The sequence below is a fragment of the Oreochromis niloticus genome, linkage group LG19 (assembly GCF_001858045.2).
Source record: "Oreochromis niloticus isolate F11D_XX linkage group LG19, O_niloticus_UMD_NMBU, whole genome shotgun sequence".
Lineage (NCBI taxonomy): Eukaryota > Metazoa > Chordata > Actinopteri > Cichliformes > Cichlidae > Oreochromis > Oreochromis niloticus.
In genome coordinates this window covers 21411772-21430110 of record NC_031983.2, presented here as the reverse complement: position 1 = coordinate 21430110, position 18339 = coordinate 21411772, and the positions used below count along the sequence as shown (strand labels likewise).

The 18339-nt window shown below is 40.1% G+C and overlaps 1 protein-coding gene across 1 annotated transcript in view; it reads right to left on the bottom strand.

Annotated features, from left to right (window-relative positions):
* galnt16 (UDP-N-acetyl-alpha-D-galactosamine:polypeptide N-acetylgalactosaminyltransferase 16) overlaps nucleotides 1-17254 on the bottom strand; it is a 37466-nt gene extending 20212 nt beyond the window's left edge. Inside the window, exons 1-5 of the mRNA XM_005477406.4 lie at nucleotides 16822-17254; nucleotides 9596-9777; nucleotides 7188-7286; nucleotides 6930-6997; nucleotides 2292-2357 (exon numbers count right to left, since the gene is read on the bottom strand). Of these exons, the coding sequence (XP_005477463.1) occupies nucleotides 2292-2357; nucleotides 6930-6997; nucleotides 7188-7286; nucleotides 9596-9777; nucleotides 16822-17022 (616 nt within the window). The 5' untranslated portion in view covers nucleotides 17023-17254. The remainder of the gene's footprint in view (nucleotides 1-2291; nucleotides 2358-6929; nucleotides 6998-7187; nucleotides 7287-9595; nucleotides 9778-16821) is intronic.
* Nucleotides 17255-18339: the final 1085 nt, after the last annotated feature.

The window sequence follows — 18339 nt, the reverse complement described above, 5'->3', positions numbered from 1 at the left end:
CTGCAGTTACCTACTGACCACCTCTAGCCGTGCATTTTGCCTTTACAAACATTTGTGAAAGAATGGATCATTCTAAACAGCACGCTGAATTGGAGTGTCGTAGGAAGCCACTTTTGTGACGAGTCAGCTTGTTGAATTTCTTCCCTCACAGATATTCCTTCATCAACTGTAAGTGATATTACTGAAAAGCAGAAGTGTTCAAGAACCACAGGAACTCAATCAGGAAGTGGCAGACCACATAAAGCTACAGACCGGGGTCAGTGAGCTATGAAACACATAGTGCACTAAAGGCGCCCCCGTGCTGCTGACACAGTAACTGCAGAGTTAGATACCACCTGTGGCATTAACATCAGCAGAGAAACAGTGCACTGGGAGCTTCAGGGTGTGGCTTCTACATGTCCCAGCAGCTCCCAGTACTCCATACAGCATATCAGCTGTCAGTAGGTATACAGTGGATAATAAAGTATATTTTATTGTTTATTTTTTTGGTCACACTTACATTCTTTAGATCATTAAACAAATTTTAATACTAGACTAAGATAACCTGAGTAAATACAAAATATAAATGATGATTTCATTTATTAATGGAAACAAAATGCCCTTTATGAGTAATGTAATTGTACCCTAGACCAAATAACTGGTTGTACTCATCCTCAAGCATGTGTGATAACTGCCAATGACACTTTCACATCACTGTGGAGGACTTTTGGCCCACTCTTCTTTACATAATTGCTTTAATTCAGCCAGATTGGAGGGTTTTTGAGAATGAATGGTCTTTTTAGGTCAACCCAAATGATCTCAGTTGGACTTAAGTCTGGACTAGACTGACTAGGCCACTCCAAAGCCTTCATTTTGTTTTTTTAAGCCATTTAGAAGTGGACTTTGGATAGTTTCCTTGGATTATAGCTCGAGCTTCCGAGCACAATCTCATAACCGGATATTTTACTTCAAACTTTCTGGATGAGTCAGCGATGCGCTCTGCTGAGAAAGTTCACCACTCTTCCATGTTTTATCCATTTGCCATGGGAATGGCTTTGTAACCCTTTCCAGACTGATAGATGTCAATGACTTTGTTTCTCAGCTGTTTCTGTAGATCGTGGCACCATGAGTTGCTTTTTGAGGTCTTTTAGCCTCCTAAGCTTTGTCAGACAGGGTTCGATTTAAGTGATTTGGGGATTTAACCTGGCAGTCTGGCAGTACTCAGGCCTGGCTGTGGGTACTGAAATAGGACTCAGCTTTCCAAAAAATGTGGTTAATCACAGTTAATTCATGATTTAACAAGGAGGACTAATGCTTTTTAACATAGGGCCACGTTTGGATAGCTTTTTCTTCTTCTTAATAAATGAAATCATTATTTAAAAACTATTTTTTTGTATTTACTCAAGTTATCTTTGCCTACTATTATAATTTGCTTGATGCTCTGAAAAACATAAGTGAGACTAATAAGCAAAAAAAACTAAGAAATCAGGAGGGGGCAAGTGGAAATACTGTCATCATTTTTCATGCTGTCTGTGGATGTTACTGTTTCTTCTTGTCAAGGTTATTATAATTAACTAAACCTAAGCTAAAAACAAAAACTAGGAGTGAAAAATAGATTTTACTTTAGTCAACTAAAATTTATTTTTCACTCCTAGTTTCACACACTTTCACACACTAAAGCAAAATAAAAATACAGAAGAAATATCTTTAGTTTTAGTTTTTTGGGGGGTAAAAAAACTAAATCATTGATTGACATGTTTATTGAGACATACTATAATAATTAGAAAGACTAAAAGTAACACTGAAACTATTAAACAATAAAAACAATAAAAACCAAAAATTCACCCAGTAAATGAACTGAAGCTAAACAGAATTAAAAATAAATAAATGAATGCAAAATATAAATCTATAATAACTCTGCTTCTTCTGTGTCCTTGCATTTATTCTCTGGCTTTTTGTGTTTATCTTTTTGGATTCTGTCAGTTTCTTGTGTATTCTTACAATGTGGCCTCATCCATCAGCAATTACAAGCCCACTTTTTCCCGTGACAATCGCTTTTTTAAGCATTTTCTGTTTTCCATTTGATTTGTTTTTTCTACTCCAGTATTTTTGGACACACATTTTCAGTGACTATCAGCTGTCATGTGAAGCATTTTTACCGTCTTCTGCAACAAAGCTTGCCTTCACTTGTCTTTATATGAATTATTCCTTTAAAAAAGCCACACAAAATACATCCCCTTTTCAGTCCAGTATCTTTTCCATTAAGTCATTTTTCCCCCTTCTCATCGTTCCCCTTGTCCCCGCACACTCACCCTCTCTCCTGCCGTTCCTCAGGCAGCGCACTTTGGGGATCTGAGCGAGCAGCTGGCAGTCCTCAGCTGGGGGAGGAGAGCAGAGGAGATGGCATTTTATGGTGGAAGGAGAACACACACTGAGAAAAATATTTCTCCTCGCTGCCTCATCTCACACTCTGTCACTCACCCAAACCCACAAGCACACCACGCTGCTACACTTACATGGATTTAGTGCACTTGAACAGACATAAACACAGACAAACAAGGGCATGGTTACGGATACACACCCTCAATAAGCACACTACTTCGTGCTGTGATAAAAGTCACTTAATGCTGCAGTATAATATGAGCTAAAGACATTCAAACATCCATTGGTGCATCCATTTCACTTAGGCTATAATAATGAGAAACACGTAAACACAAAAAAGTGCACAGGTCAGAGTGTTCAAGCAAAAGAGTTACATTTCACTGCATAATTCAATTCAAAATCCTTTTTTCCATAAACAAATCCACCAGCAAGCCAACTTCCATCATCCACTCCATGTTTCTACATGAGCCATAGCTGGCACAGAGCTGCTGTTGTAGTGGACATCATTACAAACAACACACAAACACAGGTACACACACACTTGGGAAGATTGGCATTAGCAGCAGAGAGTGTGTGTTTGTGTCTGTGTTTGTGATCTTGCTGAGGGATTGTGGAGAGATCAAGCAGACCCCCTCCCGAGCAGCGATACAACCTTATGCTGACAGAAACGAGCATGACAAGTTGTAATCCTCTGTGATTAAATTTGCTGTGTGTACAAACCTATTTGTTTGCATGTAGACTGTAGAGTCAGAGGGCGTGTGTGTGTGTATGTGTATGGCTTTAGTGTTGCTCCTAATGGGGGGACAGCTGGTGTGTGTAGAGAAGACTCACAAGACTCGGGCAAGAAGAGCAAAAAGTCATAGATCACTCCCACTGAACAGATGTTGTATACTTTTAGCCAGATTGTATAAGCTTGTATGCATGCATGTGTGTGTGAAAGCTTGTTTGCATCAGGGAATTTTTTCCCCCAGACTACACACAAAAAAATGACAATTTTAAGAGTTTTGTGAGTTATTGTTTTAAACTACAGTATATTATCCTATTTTTCTGAATTATAAAGATAATCATCTCATATATCCATCTGTTTCTTTCTGCTGACCCAGTTCAGGGTCACAGACAACATTCACACCTACAGCCAATTTAAAATCCCCAGTTAAGCTAACCCATGTATGTCTTTGGACTGTGGGAAGAAGATCGGATACCCGCGGAAAACCCACATAAACATGGGAAGAACTCCACAAACTCAACCAGCCAGTGGATTCAAACCCAGGACCTTTAGTTTACTGACTGTGTGAATCTGTTAAGTTTGAACTGAGCTTATCTGATAGAGTCCTGTAAACATTAATTAATCCAGTGTACTCCTGTCTCCACACTGTCGGAGTCACATGCAGGCTTGCAGTAAAGATCACTGTCCTTGATTGAGCACCATGTCCTTGTGATTAAAGCAGGCGAGCCTTAACAGGATTACGCTCGGCCAGGACAATCCCTCCTGCTGCTGCTGCTGGCCGACATCCTCCAACACCGTCACGTCTACTAACAAATCAGCTCACACTCTCACTGCATCGGCTGACTGTCTCTCTAAATTCCACCTGCACACTGGACACAGCGGTCCTGATTTGAATATATTCACTCATTCATCTACATTTTTTCCTGGTGGAGATATTACAACACAGTGGGAAATAAATCCATGAAGAAAAGCAAAAACGTGCTTATTTTATCATATATGTTGGCGAACTGAACCTTTATGATCATAGTCTGAATAACAATTGCTGCTCATACAGCAGGACATGTATAATATTGTAGTGGCCGCCGTGAGAGCATGGGAATCCATGTTTATTTAAGCCTGCAATAACTGATCTGTCACTTGGGACTTGCCAGCTGTGACCAGCTGCTATGACAGCGGTGAGAGTTCATCAAAACACAAAAGTTAACCTCTAACAATGAGCTGAAACCCGCTGTAAAACACTGTAAAGGATTCAGCTTCAGAATGACTATTAGGTAATACATACACTGCAACAATCCCCAGAGTAAAAATGTTGGGTCTAAGTGGTGAGTGACTCTAACTGTACAGAAACTACAGGAAAAAAATCTAATTTACTATCTCACAGAAGTAAAACAATATTTGAGGAACAAAGCATGCTGTGGACCTTCCTGTTTCAAAACTGTAGCGGCTCACAGAAAGAAAACAAATTTGAAAAAATAAATATTTGAGGAATAAAGCATGCTGTGCACCTTCCTGTTTCAAAACTGTAGCAGCTGTTGTGTTAATTGTCTGAAACTGGTAACAATGGCACCCATTAGAGAGCAGCAACTGGAGAAGTCAGCTAATTGGAGGCTCACTGGCTCACAGTCAGACTGAGTCGAAACTAAAAGCCATAAACTGGAACCAAAGTGTGTTTGAGACTGGTTCACATGATAATTAATACTGGGAATTAAAATCCAAAACAGGGAAGAGATTAAGAGTGTAGCTTAAGAACCCTTTGTTCACTGTGAACCCTGCTGGTACAGCCAAGGTGCAGGTAGACTGGCAGCAGGAGACGCGGGATAAATGAGGCATTAGTGGGCTACAGAGCTCCCGCTGCTCCTGCCACTGAGACACTACTGTTTAGATGTCTGGCCAGCTTTGACACCTCCGGGTACGAATGCACGTGTGAGGGTGTTAGTACACCGTGGATATAGGTCGCCGTGCTGTTCCCACAGACAGAGGATCCATGCGGTGGTAATTACAGAAGGCACTGGCGACATGAGCTCATGAAATTTCTCAGACCGATGCTGACAAAGGGGAATAATTACTAAAGTGTGGTTATCCGATAATTCCGCAGCCACATAAACCACATCAGCCACTTTTTACGGTGATATTAAACCAATTCAACTCCAATTTTCAAAATGGTAAGGTGAATTAAACTGATTCTGCTAGTTCTCTTTCCAGGCTGTTACTCATGTGTTTCTCCAGCTCACTTCTGCTACAGCTGTTGTTTACATTCATATTTGTTCATATTTGCCTCAGACATATAAAAAGTAGCCACCTGTCATTAAGTTTCTGATTTCCTGTGAGCATTACAAACCTAAAAGGCCACTCGTTTCTTCTGACATCATTCCCTCCTACCATTTTCCAATTATTTGGATTCCCGACTGGTCGGTATTTTCATCACACACACTGATACATGCGTAACTGCCTTCTGGCATCAAAGTCAGGATTTTAGAAATATAAAAAAGGAACAGTAAAAAAAAAGCGAATATAAGAACTACTCCATTTAAAGTTTACCATTTACATTACACTGTCTTCCTTCTGTAATCTCTCCTGACGTCCTCTGTAAATATTGATGATTTGAACCAAAATCATTTGAATCAATTCGGACCTACTGACACTGATTTTCAGTTCAAGTCTTATACAATTTGGTACATCTCAGCTTTTTCTCCTTGTTTTCCTTTATTTTGAAAGCCAGGCTCCCACTGAGACAGTAGATGATCAGTTGAAGGGCCTGATGCATCTCTTGCCTGCTGCGTCGGGTCTGTGCAGGATTTTTTTAGGCCTTTTGTCCTTCACTTGTCCAGTTTCCTCACTTTTTAAGGACACTCTGCACGACATGCAGAGACCTTTTCAGCTAATAGCTCTTTGGAATCACCTCTTTGGTGCAAAAAATATTATTTCATGCCTGTCAAACGCTGTTATTTTTTTCATACATTCAACCATTTTTTGCGACAGGCTGGTAATAACAAATTGCCCTCAAGATACAATTTACAATTGATTCCTTACTAAGGTGTCGTTTATGTGCCGACACAAAACTGGTTCCTCCCTTGAGTTAGGTGCCTTGACTTTTGCACAGTACTGTTCCTACACATTTACATGAGTCTTTGCACATTTCAGCTGCTCCCTTCTCTCCCAAGGGGTCACCACGGCAGATAGAGCTGCATGCTTGATTTGGCACAGATTTTAAGCCGGATACCCTTCCTGACACAGCTCCCCCATTAATCGGGCTTGTGAGCAGCAGTACAAGTACACTGTCTTGTGAACCCCTGAAGCTACCAAATCAAAAACACTGTATTATGCAGTCAGATTTTACAGTAAGCTAAATTTACAACGTCCGACTGTGTTTGCATGTCCAGAAACATTTTTTACAGCCGCTTTCACGGGGAAGGTGAACTATACAATTATAATTCATGCCAGTCAGTGTTTCCATAAAAGTAGCTTCAAAGATACTCCACATAAACAAGTAAATTAATAAATTAAGAAAACCCGAAATTGTAATGTGCACCATCAGTCCAAATATAAAATCTAAATTCTCAGAAACAAGCTAATTTAGCTTCCATATTATATTAATATTTATTTCCATTTTCAGTTTCTTTGTTTTGTTTGCTTCAATTTATTTTTTTACAGTTTTCTTTTTTGGGGCAGGTGGGTGGGGGTTGCCATAGAGACAGCACAAACAAGCTGTAAACTCAGAATTAACATACTTTTTTAACAGTTTTCTATTTTGTACAAGCAAAAGGCACAGGGCAACATCTATTCAACATTCATCTGAAGCCTTTCTGACCAGCAGTTCAGATACAAAGAGAACAAAACTCACGGTCAGAGCTGAAGTCATCTATCAGGATTATTTCTTGAATCAATGATGGCGGACTTCGCATCAGGACACTGAGCGGGAAAAGAAGATAAGATGAGATGAGATAAGATAAGATAAGATAAGATAAGATAAGATAAGATAAGATAAGACTTTATTGATCCCACGGTGGGGAAATTTGTGCTGTGATAGAAGAAGAAGATTAGAGCAAGTACCCAAGTTGGTGTCATTTCTCCTGTCTAATTGGGCCACTTGTGTCATTACCTTTTAATGGTGCGAAGAAGAGTAGAGCGGGCCTCATTGTGAAAAGTGATGACGATACTTGTGGAGGGAAGGTCTGTGTCATAAGTCAGAGCTGCACACCTGCACGCAGGGGTGAGAAGGTCACATGTGGTAACTCATACAAACCTGGACGTCTTGTATTCACACACACACATGCTGGACACAGTTTCAGAAACATGCGATTGGCCGAGGTGCCCCGCGGAGTCGTCTCTGCATTGTTGCTGTAGTGACATAGAAATATCCAGTTGCCCAGCAACAGTTGCACAGATATCCGACCCTCTGTTTTAATCGGCTACCTGTTGCTGGCCGCATTGAGCCTAGGTTATAAGGCATGAAATTCAAATATCATACACCGCTTTGTGTTTGGAGCAACGAAACAGGAAAATAAAGGCAACAATATACATTCACTAAGGAGTCGTTATTACAAGATTAACAATCACTGCACGACTGCAGCGTTTGTTTAATTAGTAAGTCGTACGGGTATGTTCACATATTAGATGTGCTGCCATTTGATATAATTACGTATGAGACTTTGATGTAATAATAGGAACAGAAAATTAAACTGGGAATATTATAGCATGCAGATCCATTAACTGAAATGAAATGAAAGATCTTTAAAAAAAATAGTTTGGCTGTTCTCTTTATAGAAACAAATGTTACAATCCTCGTGAAAGCCCTCTGAGGAAAAAACAGTTTGTACAGAGATCTACTGTAAAAGTTGTTACAATGTATCATCAAGTCCTATTACCTTCTTTTAGCATGCTTCCAATATACAGAAATTTAAAACAAGAGTTAAAATACTGTAGCAACCTGTGAGAGTGGTCAGAGACTCAGTGGAATATCCATATATCATATTCAAATATTACAATTTGGAAGTGTGATGATTTTCTATTCCACTTATGTTGTGGTTTGCAGTGTTTGTGGGGCAAGAACAGCACTTGGGTTTTATTTAGCACTTGGCCATCACGATCAAAGGAAATTCTCTGGCCAGTGATTATTTTTAGTGTGCTTGTTTCTGTTTTTTAAACGTTGAATACAGCAGAATTTCTGAAATCACAAGAAGTACAGAGGGCAGAGACAAAAGCTTGAATTTTTCATAGTTAAAATGGACGTTTTGAGTGAATTTCTCCACTTTAGTATGATTTTACATGATTTCACAGGTCAAAGCCTCTTAGGCCAGCTGTCTTCTAATTTTTCAAACAAAGGTTTAAACAATAGGTGGGTAAAGACTGTCTGCTCACATGCAAACCAAGAACCTGTTCAGCATAAGAAGTGCATTTTTAAAGATATATATCTAGAATACTGAAAAAATATTTTAACTAATAAGCTGGTTGTTGGTAAATAAACAGCTGGCAGTATTATACTGTACAGCTCATACTGTTTAGAGCACAGTAAGGTTATATTTTCTCCACCTACACTCTAAACAGCAGTTTCATCCAGTGAAACTAGCTTTCACTAGTTTACTGTAATTTAACAGGAGAACCACTTGTATAATTATATATATTATATAATTATATATATATGCATGTATAATAACCTTTAACCTGTTTTCAGCCGAGCTCGCACTTTGTTTATTCTCTATTGTCCTCTTCTGTTTATGACTCACTTGTGTTATTTCCTGTAATTTTATGCCTCAGTGTAACAGTGAACAGAATGCGGCTTTAAAAAGGAGCAACCTGCTCTGCATAAATAAAGGTTAAATAAAAAATTAATTTTCAGTTGGCAGCCATTTAGCTGCATTTTCCAGTTATAGAAGAAGCCCAACAATCACGGATAAGTGGATTTTAGAGCAATCTGGATAAAAAACAAAACTCAAAAGAGGCAAAATGAGAAAAACTAAAGGTTTGTTTTACTTCAACTCAAATTGTATCTTTAAACATGAAGCTGCAAACAAAGACTGGAGGAGACATTATGCAAGCTGAGAAAAAGGTTCTTTGGTGCAGCGAGTTAAAATGCAAACCTGTATGACCTGCTTTTGTAGCAGTGCTTGTAGTAACCACTCCACTTTTAAACAAAATTCTAAATATTCTAAGTTACTGAGTGCACTAAAACCCAAGGCCTCAAAACTAAGCAAAGAAAATGTGTTGGAAGATTCATTCTTGATCTTTTGATCTTTAACACAGCAGAAGGCAAAAAGTTTCAACACAAGGTCCAACGTCTACAAAACATTAAATCTGATCTTTCTTTCTTTTCTTTTTTTGCCAAAAAAAGGTTTAAGTCACAGCAGTTTACGCTAAACGCTGCAAGTCTGACGACAAACTCCCAACATCAAATCAGCTCATTAGACAGATCTTTGACCACCTCCAAGTGTTCAGCTCGTACAAGATTAGTCCCTGATCCACTTGTACAGATCAGAGCAGGCAGACAGTACCTGGACTAACCCCGCTCACCTGTAGTGTCGAGTGTCTCGTATGGCTCGCTCTCCGCCCAGCCGGTCGCTCTCCTGCAGGTTGAAGGCGTGGTCCTTGTACGGGTCGTCGCCCAGTTTCAGCTGCTTTGCCGCTAAGTAAGCCTTCTCATCGAAGCTGCCCAGCAGCTGGCCCTGCTGCTCGGCCCGAGGGGGCTGGGTCACCTGCACAAAATGATAAAAGCTGGATTCAAATACTAAGAAAAACAAGGATTATTGTGAATGGCTGATACTCAAAAGTGTGCACGAGTGGGATTTAAATTATATACACACACAAAACTATCTTGCTGTCACTCAGGCATACACAGGTGGTTTTGACTGTCAACACTCCACTCACTCAGTGCCTTAACTTTTATCAACAACCAGCACCTATAATTCCTGTGACACACAAAGGGAACTGCCTGTCTTAACAAGCTGTGCTTTACAACTCTATAAGACACCTGTCTGCCTTTGGGAATAATTTGGGATCTAGTATCTTTCTCAGGATAAGAGAAAAAAATACTCTGACATCTCTGAAGATTAAAAACACCTCATCTGATATTTGTATGCCCTTACACTCTGCTAACTAAACGTTCACATTCTTGTTTTTTTAAGTGTGACTTTGTAATATCTGTTCAGGGACATTCCCAAAAAAACCCTCTTGGCAATCTCTGGCATATTTCCTGCCATAATTATTAATGCGCAGCGTCCCTGCTAAATAAGCCAAAAAATAAATAAATTGCTTTAACTTTTAATCCAATGTGAAGAAAAGTACGAGCCAAATGATTAAAATGTAAATGCTATTTTCTTATTCAGGTCATCGTGTCAGTGCTAACAGGGCAAAACGGGATGGGCACTCATCAAATCGGAATACATAGTCTATAAATCCTCAGTAATTAGTGGATTTTCCCCGCAAGGAGCTTTAACACTCTCTGGCAGCCTGGGTGAGTGGGAGGTTAAAACAGCTGATGAATACATAAAGGGAGATGAGAGCAACCCTCATTAGAGATGCAACGGCAAAATGGACAGAGACAGAAAGGCAGCGGTTTTGTACTGCGCCGCTTTATTAAAGGTCGGTGTAAGTAGGGGGATTTAGAGAAAGCTCCTGAAGAGGTTCAGGTGAGACTGACCTCATTTTCAGTCACCCCAGAGGAGCAGTATGACCCCGCAAGCCTCAAGGATTCATGCTCAAATATATCTGCGCTGCACAGCTAGAGAGAAAGCCAGCTGAAGGGCACACTAACTATAGCAGCGAGACTTCTAGTTTTAAGGCTGTAATTTATATTTTTCAACAGTGGACCAGGTGATGATGAAGCTCAAAATCTGACTCTTCAGTTTACCGCCTTTTAGCTCATTGTTTTGGTTTTATTAGGTGGTTAACGGTGGGAATTCGAGGAGCAGCAGCCTTAAGCAAAGGCTCTCTGACAAATTTTACATCAGCAACATGAAACAAACTAAACAACTTACATCCAGCAGGTGAAAATAGTAACGCTGACATTATTCAGAATCAGTGCTAATGTCACTCAATGCCTGGTGGAGGAATCAGTGCATGTGGGATTAAACTGGGCCACCTAGCAGCTAGTACATACATTAGCTCATGAACTTAAGCTCTTTAGACTTCTTGGGATTTTTTTTAAAAACTACACTAATTTATTTTGACTAATGCACATACTGGTGGCAGCATATTTCTGATAGATCAGCACAAAATACGGGTTTATGTTATTGAAATAAAAGCAAAATGCAGCCTGAATTTGCAAAGTTTAGACATTACAGCTTACATAATATATAAAATATAGTTATACTGAGTTAAACAAGGTAAAGAATAGGTGTAAATTCTAATCTATCATCTTACTCGGTACATTTTATATAACAGTCATGTTTTTATCTTTCATAAAATTGCTGAGTTATAATGTTTTTTCTACAGAAGAAAAACAAAAGTCAACAAGATTAAAAGATTCTTCATTAAACTGACTCCATGACTGGTTAATTATACATGAAATACATAAGTCTCATTCTCTTGTATATACTTAGAACCAAATTGAAAGCTGTAAACATGAGCTGAATACATAATTTAATCAAATCCAGTTCAATCAATTGATTATTAAAGTGATAACCAAGCTGTTTGACCTCACTCTGTGCATCCAGTACATTTCACTAATAAGACCATATAATTTTCTATCTTCTTTACATCTACTTGCTAATTAGATATAGATAGATTTCTAATAAAATTACTCGTCTGTATGCAAAACAGGATTAATCCTAATCCTAATTTCAGAAGCCTTTTGCGGATGGCAGGAGTATTTGAGGAAAACACCAAACAAAACCCGGCAGCTTTAGCTTTGAGACAGTAACGGCTTCAACAAATCTAATCTGTTTGGCTCGATCGATTGGCAAACCAGATTTCAGATTGTCGCATTTTAACAGCAGCCAATTACAGAAAAATTAAATGTTAAATTCTTTGGCTGTTATTGTAACATTTTCTAGCCCTGTAACCTGATGCTTGTTACACAGAGAAAAGTACATGAGAATTTATTTAGCTATTATTTATTTTAGTGACGTATTTGATTGATGTTGAGCAAATTGAAATCAATTTTTCCAGGATTACAAAAACCAAACATAAATCCAATAAAATACCCAAGTGAATGACATTTAAACTGAAATTATATGTGTTTTTCATATAATTTAATCAAGGTTAATAAAGTATACCAGATTCATTTAGATGAAAATATAGAGGTGTGATAATTATGCTCATTCAGCAGATTCTGGTAAATTTACAATCATTTTAAACAGTTCTGGCTTTTTAGAGCTAAGGTACTCCATGTAATGCAGGCTCGTGAAGCCCAAACTGTTATCATTTGTGAATGTAAACAAGCTGTCCATTAGCAGTCTCTAAATCATCTCGCAGGGGACACAATCGGGACTACGGGCCTATATTTATCACTGCTATTAATTTATCTTTTCGGGCTGGAGCCAAGAGTGCTGAGATGACAGAGTCAGGCCATGGACTAGAAAATCTGCAAAACAAGTGGGATAGTTTAGTAAATATATGTTACATGTGAAATTCATTATTATCTTAAGTTTTTCTACCATAACGTGATATTTAGGCATTTCTTTTAGTCTTGCGTTGTTCTGATCTCTTTCCAAAATCCTTGGTTATCTGTAAATATCATCATGACTAAATATTAAAAGCTACAAAAAATGGTACAGAGAGGATATTAAGACATAAATAACAGAAGGCGCTTTGAGGCTCGGTCCACTGAATTAAACATGAGCTTAGTCTGGAAGATGAACACATGTCCGCTCTTTCAGGCTGAGTTAAAAGACTCAACAAGTCACATACAAGTGCAATCTGCCTGATTGCCCGGAGATGCAGCCCTGCTGTGGCTGTGGTAACAGATGAGTCCACAGAACATCTATGTAGGTGTGTATACTAATTTGAATATATTTTATTTCATCCCATATGTGAAGCACTTTTTAAAAAGTGCTACATAAATTATTATTAAACTGTCAAGCAGCTATCTTAATTAGTTTCCATCATCAGCAAAACTGGTTCTTTCCTCTAAAGAGTATTTTTGGTCATTTAAAAAAAACAGACTTGCATATTTGGTATACGTTTGGAGACCCACAGCTAACAGGGATTCATTTAAAATGAAAAGACACAATGCCAAGGGAAGGTAGTTTCAGGTCGAGCGAGACAGATGTGTCCATAAACACTCTATGAACAACAGCAATGAGCCACCTACATATTAGGCCTAGAGGAAAACCATGTGACGAAGCTCCAAGCACACTGTTTTTGTGCTGATGTTAATGCCAGAGGACATTTGGAGCTCTGCAGTTACTGAGCTCTGCATTGGCACGTTTTCCACACTATGCACCTCAGTTCTCAGTGACACTGCTCTGCAACTTTACATGGTCTGCCTCCTTTGCGTAATAATACCACTTACAGTTGATCTTGGAATCTCTAGGAGAAAGAAATTTCACAGTCTGACTTATTATAACAGTGGTTTTGTATGACAGCACCACACTCAGACTCAGTCAGCTCTTTAGAACGACCCAATCTTTCACAAATGTTTGTAAAGGCTTAAATTTATACACCTGTGGCTGTGGCAATGAACACACCTGAGTTCAAAGATTAAGAGGTGAATGTAAATAACCTGTCCATTAGCCCAACACTTTCATCCATGTAGTGAATGTGTATTGATATACAAACTTTCTTTTCAGAGAAAGATGGATGGGTAAATTTAGAAATGATATCCCAATGTAGGTAGGTGTAGGTAGGCAGCTCAAACACCACTGTTTGCAATACTCTTACAGCTGACTGTAGCAGATGTAGCATCACAATTAAAAACACGGCTTTGCCATGTCTTCACTTCAATATAAATATAATTATAGAGCTCTTTCTGCTTTAGTCACTTATTTGGGTTTAAGTCAGTTGGGGAAAAAAATATGTTATGCATTTTTTTGGGCATACCAGGATCGAACAGGGTTTATGCTACAGGCAATCAAATTTAAACAAACCACACACACTTTGCAGATTAGATGGGTTTTGGAGTTAAAACTCTTGCTAAATAAGAAAAAGAGAGGGTTTTTTTAAACATTTACTTGGAATGCTGCTTATTTTTGCAATGTTTATCCGGATTTTAAAAGCTTTTGTGTTTGGGTAGTGGAAGTTGCCAAACTACAAAGCATTAGTTGAGCTTTGTACTCTCACAAAGTCTTCAAGTTATGTATGCATCACTGTAATGGAATATGTAGTTAATCCTAGCTCAGACAAGACTGTTAACAGCACATTTCTTTCATGAAGTGTATGTCAGAAATAATGTTTGACAAAAAAAAAAAAAACGTCTGGGCACCCAGACCAGCAGTCTGAGCCGGTTCCAGGCACTGACAACTTCTTATTGTCAAATCATACATTAAAAATGTTAGTAACCGAAAAAAAAATCTGAAGACATCACCACACATATGAAAAATATAGTAGGAGGGACATGTGTTGCAAGGAAAATGACAAAGTAATTGGCTGATGTGGCTCTGCGATGACATGATATGAGGGGAGCTGTGCAGGTCAGGGAGGCTGTCAATTACTGTGAACGCTAAAATCAAATTAGACGATGAAAAATGCTCACGCACTTGGTAACTGTAGCAAAACAAAAGCAATGCTGGGAAACTGGAGGCTCAATGGGAGAAATATGGAGGAAAAAAGTGGAGACAGTGCAAACAGCTTTCAAAGATGATGTATTAGTGATTCAAAAGCATTTAATGAACATAAGTGGAAAAAAAGCGAAGCCTAAGAGGACGGAAGGAGGAGAGAATGACAAGAAAGAAGGACGGAAAGAAAGAAACTGTTAAAGAGGGAATAAATAGATAGATGGTGGGAAAAGAATAGATGACTAATGAAGAAGATAAAATGAAGATACAAAGGATATAAGGAAAGAATAAAGAATGAGAGGAGAGAGTGGGCAATAAAGGGAAAGACAAAGTGAAAAGAAAGGAAGGGAAAAATAAACAATTGGAAAGTCTGTAAGAAAGACAGAAAGAAAGAAAGCCTTCCTCTGTACCAGCCTGCTCTTGTTGAACCATGGGACCCTGCTGTGCCAAGCTGGCAGCCTGTGAGCTTCAGGTCAGATTACCAGGACAAACTACAGCTAGAAAATCTCAGTTTGGTGATAAAGGTGAACGACCCCGCTGAGCAAATCAAAGATTACAAACAGTAAAGGCTTCGCTTTCAAAACTAAAGCATACAGACCAAAGAACAATCTGATTAGAAGTGATGTCTCTTTATGGTTCAGCAGCAGTTTGCAGTTTATGGCATCAGCTTGTAAACTATGACGGGGACATGGTACTGTACACCTCGCTCTCTCCTCTGACTGCAGTCATACCGAGGGTTTTTTAAACTGATTCCATATTTGTTTGCGTGCATCCTCCAATCATCACCGTACTCTTGGCCAGTGCTCACACACTAATGCAAACCACAGCTTCCTCTCTTCTGCTGCGGAGGGCCTGCCTGCACAGATGCCACAACAACCCCACTGCTTGGTATTTGCCCCTGAATTAATAAATCCTGCGAACAACACTTTAATGATTTGGCTGCTGCTGGAGTGAAACGCTTTGATATGTTGGCACACAACCTCAGCCACATCTGAGGCAATTTTATTGGTCTAGTAAATTGTGAAAGAGGCTCGAGTGTGCAGTATTTCCACAACAGTCCCTGTCTCCTTAAAACTGAACTGGATACACACACTTAAGTGGTTTTTATATTTGCTTATTGGGTGGTAGTGGCATAAATATCTGAGGAAAAGTGCTTGTTTATGCCTTTGCCCAAAAAATATTCTATTAAGATTCACTTTTACTTTATATTTTACACGTAATCTCCTATCGTTTAAGCAAAAACCTTTCCACCTTCTAACAAGATTAAAAGGAGCTCTTAGTCATTTATATTGAGTCAATGACCTGTCAGTTATCCCAGGATACCAGATTATTTTTCTGCACTGCTCTAAAAGCACAAGCTACAGGTCTTGTGTCTCTTCACACTAAATGCAACAGAAAGCCTGCAGCCCGACTAGACTGGATATTCTAATCTGAGCTGGCATGTAGCCAGCTCCAGCTCTATACTGTTCAGACCGTGTCTGTAGGCTGTGTTGCAACCTGGAGGCTACTAAAAGTCAAGCCTGACGACCACCACACCTACAGTCTCGGTATTTTTCCTCGTTCGCTAAGGCAACAACAGGCGAATACAGACATGACCTGACTGAAACAGGCCCTTTAATGACAGAATGCCCGACCTGGAATTCCGTGTTTTTCACCTCACATGTGCAGTGCGGGAAAGGTCGGAGCATAATATGGTTTACTAGGCGTTTGCGCACGACGCACGAGACTTACGGAAAGCCTCTTACGGGTACTTGAGGCTCCCTGGCGTCGGGTGTGCAGCTCAGAAAGGCGGGGAAACAAAAACAAAATAGGGCTGCACGGCAGGCTGTAGATTGCTCTGCAGGTTGCGTGCACCTGACGAGGTTGAAGTCGGCGCTCAAGCCTGCAGCCTACACGTCCAGTCCAACTGTGACACTTACAGCTGTGCAGCACCACCTCCACCTCCATCATCATCATCCCAAGGTTCGCGCACACACATGCACATCAACATGCAGCACACACTCTCCTGCAGCTCGGCGCCTCCAGCAACAGCGCCGCTCTCATCCCCCCCTTTCGTCTTTATCCCTCACAGCCGCGCTCACTCACTATCAGCGGGATGGTCCTGTCATCCCGGTGAATCTCCAGTCGACCAGGGATCACCTTCTGCCCGTGGCCCCTGCCGCGAGCCTGCGAAGCCGATGACGACGGCGACGACTGGGGCTTGTTGTCCTGCCACAGGTAATAAAACGTCCCTAAGATCCATGCAACGGTCAGAATCGCGATGGCGTTGGCCCGTATCCTTCGCATGGTGAGCCCATACGGAGGGCTCCGCAGCCTGGCAGGTTCAGGTCCGTGCGCCGTGGAAGGTGCAGCCTCCCACGCCGGTGATGGGTCGAACCGCAGCGCAGACAGACAGCCTCTCTGTCTCTGCGCGTACAGCCGCTTCTGCCGGAGCGATGCCTCTCTGCTGGGATTTGCGCACTGACAGAGCCACGGTCCTAGCGCCGAGTCATATCATCTCCCCACTCTCAAACACTCGCGCGCTCACGCACGCTCACGCGTTATCCATCCGCTGGCTGTGATGAGGAGAGCGCGTCCAATCTACGACGAACAGCTGACACGCAAGCTTGGGTGCAGATCATTGGGGGAAACAAAGGAAAGACTGAGATGAGAGATCTCCACTTCTGGCTCTTTCAAGCTTTAATTCGCGGTGATCTTTTAGTTTTTACTCCCTTTGCGCGTTACTGAAGCACCGCTGGTTGGTTTTACCTACAAAGAACATTACCTCTTCCCCTTTAAACCCAAAAGCAGCTCCCCTTGTTTGTATAATAGCCAAAGCATTAAGGGTGTAGGGTAGCTAAGTCGACCTCCACCCAATGCTTTAGAACGGCATTTGGAACATATTTGAGGAGCTATCTCGTTGTACTTCGAGTTTCCGAGGGTAGTTTTTAGAGGCAAATATTTTACTTTTAGCCTTTAAGGTTGATTCGTTCAAGTAAAATGAGGCATTTTTGGAGGTTCAGCATCCCGAAGAAGAAAATCTGAGGTGAAATACAGAATGTTGGGCTGTAACTAAATGTGTTTATGAGTCTTTATTACAATACAAAAAATAATTAATAGGAAAAAAAATGCTCATCACATTTACAGACATGTTCGGATGTCTTTTTCTTATTCTGTTTATAGTGTTATAAAGCGAAGAAAAACAGCAAGTTTCCCTTTATAAAACTACAAATGAGCAATTCATTTGCATTACTTAATTCATCTACCAATCAATAAACCGATTATTAAAGCTGGGGTAAGTTGGGTTTTAAGAGGAAAATCGATAATAACCTTTCAGCTTATTATAATTCAGCAGTCTGAGAGAGAACTGGGCTGCTTCACCTCAGTGGGCTTTCAGGCTTTTATGACAGGAGACTTTGGCCAATCAGTGCTCTTTTAAAATCTCCCATTCAGACATTTTCAGGATAAAACAAAACTCTTATTAAAACAAAGTGGGGTTGAGCAATAATTAAGTAGAGGGTTTTCATCTGGTCCCTTTTACTTGCTGTTTTTCAGCACATGAGAAGCACATGCAAATGACCATCTGGTGGGCATTGCTTAGAACAAAGCTGGGAGAGCTGTAGG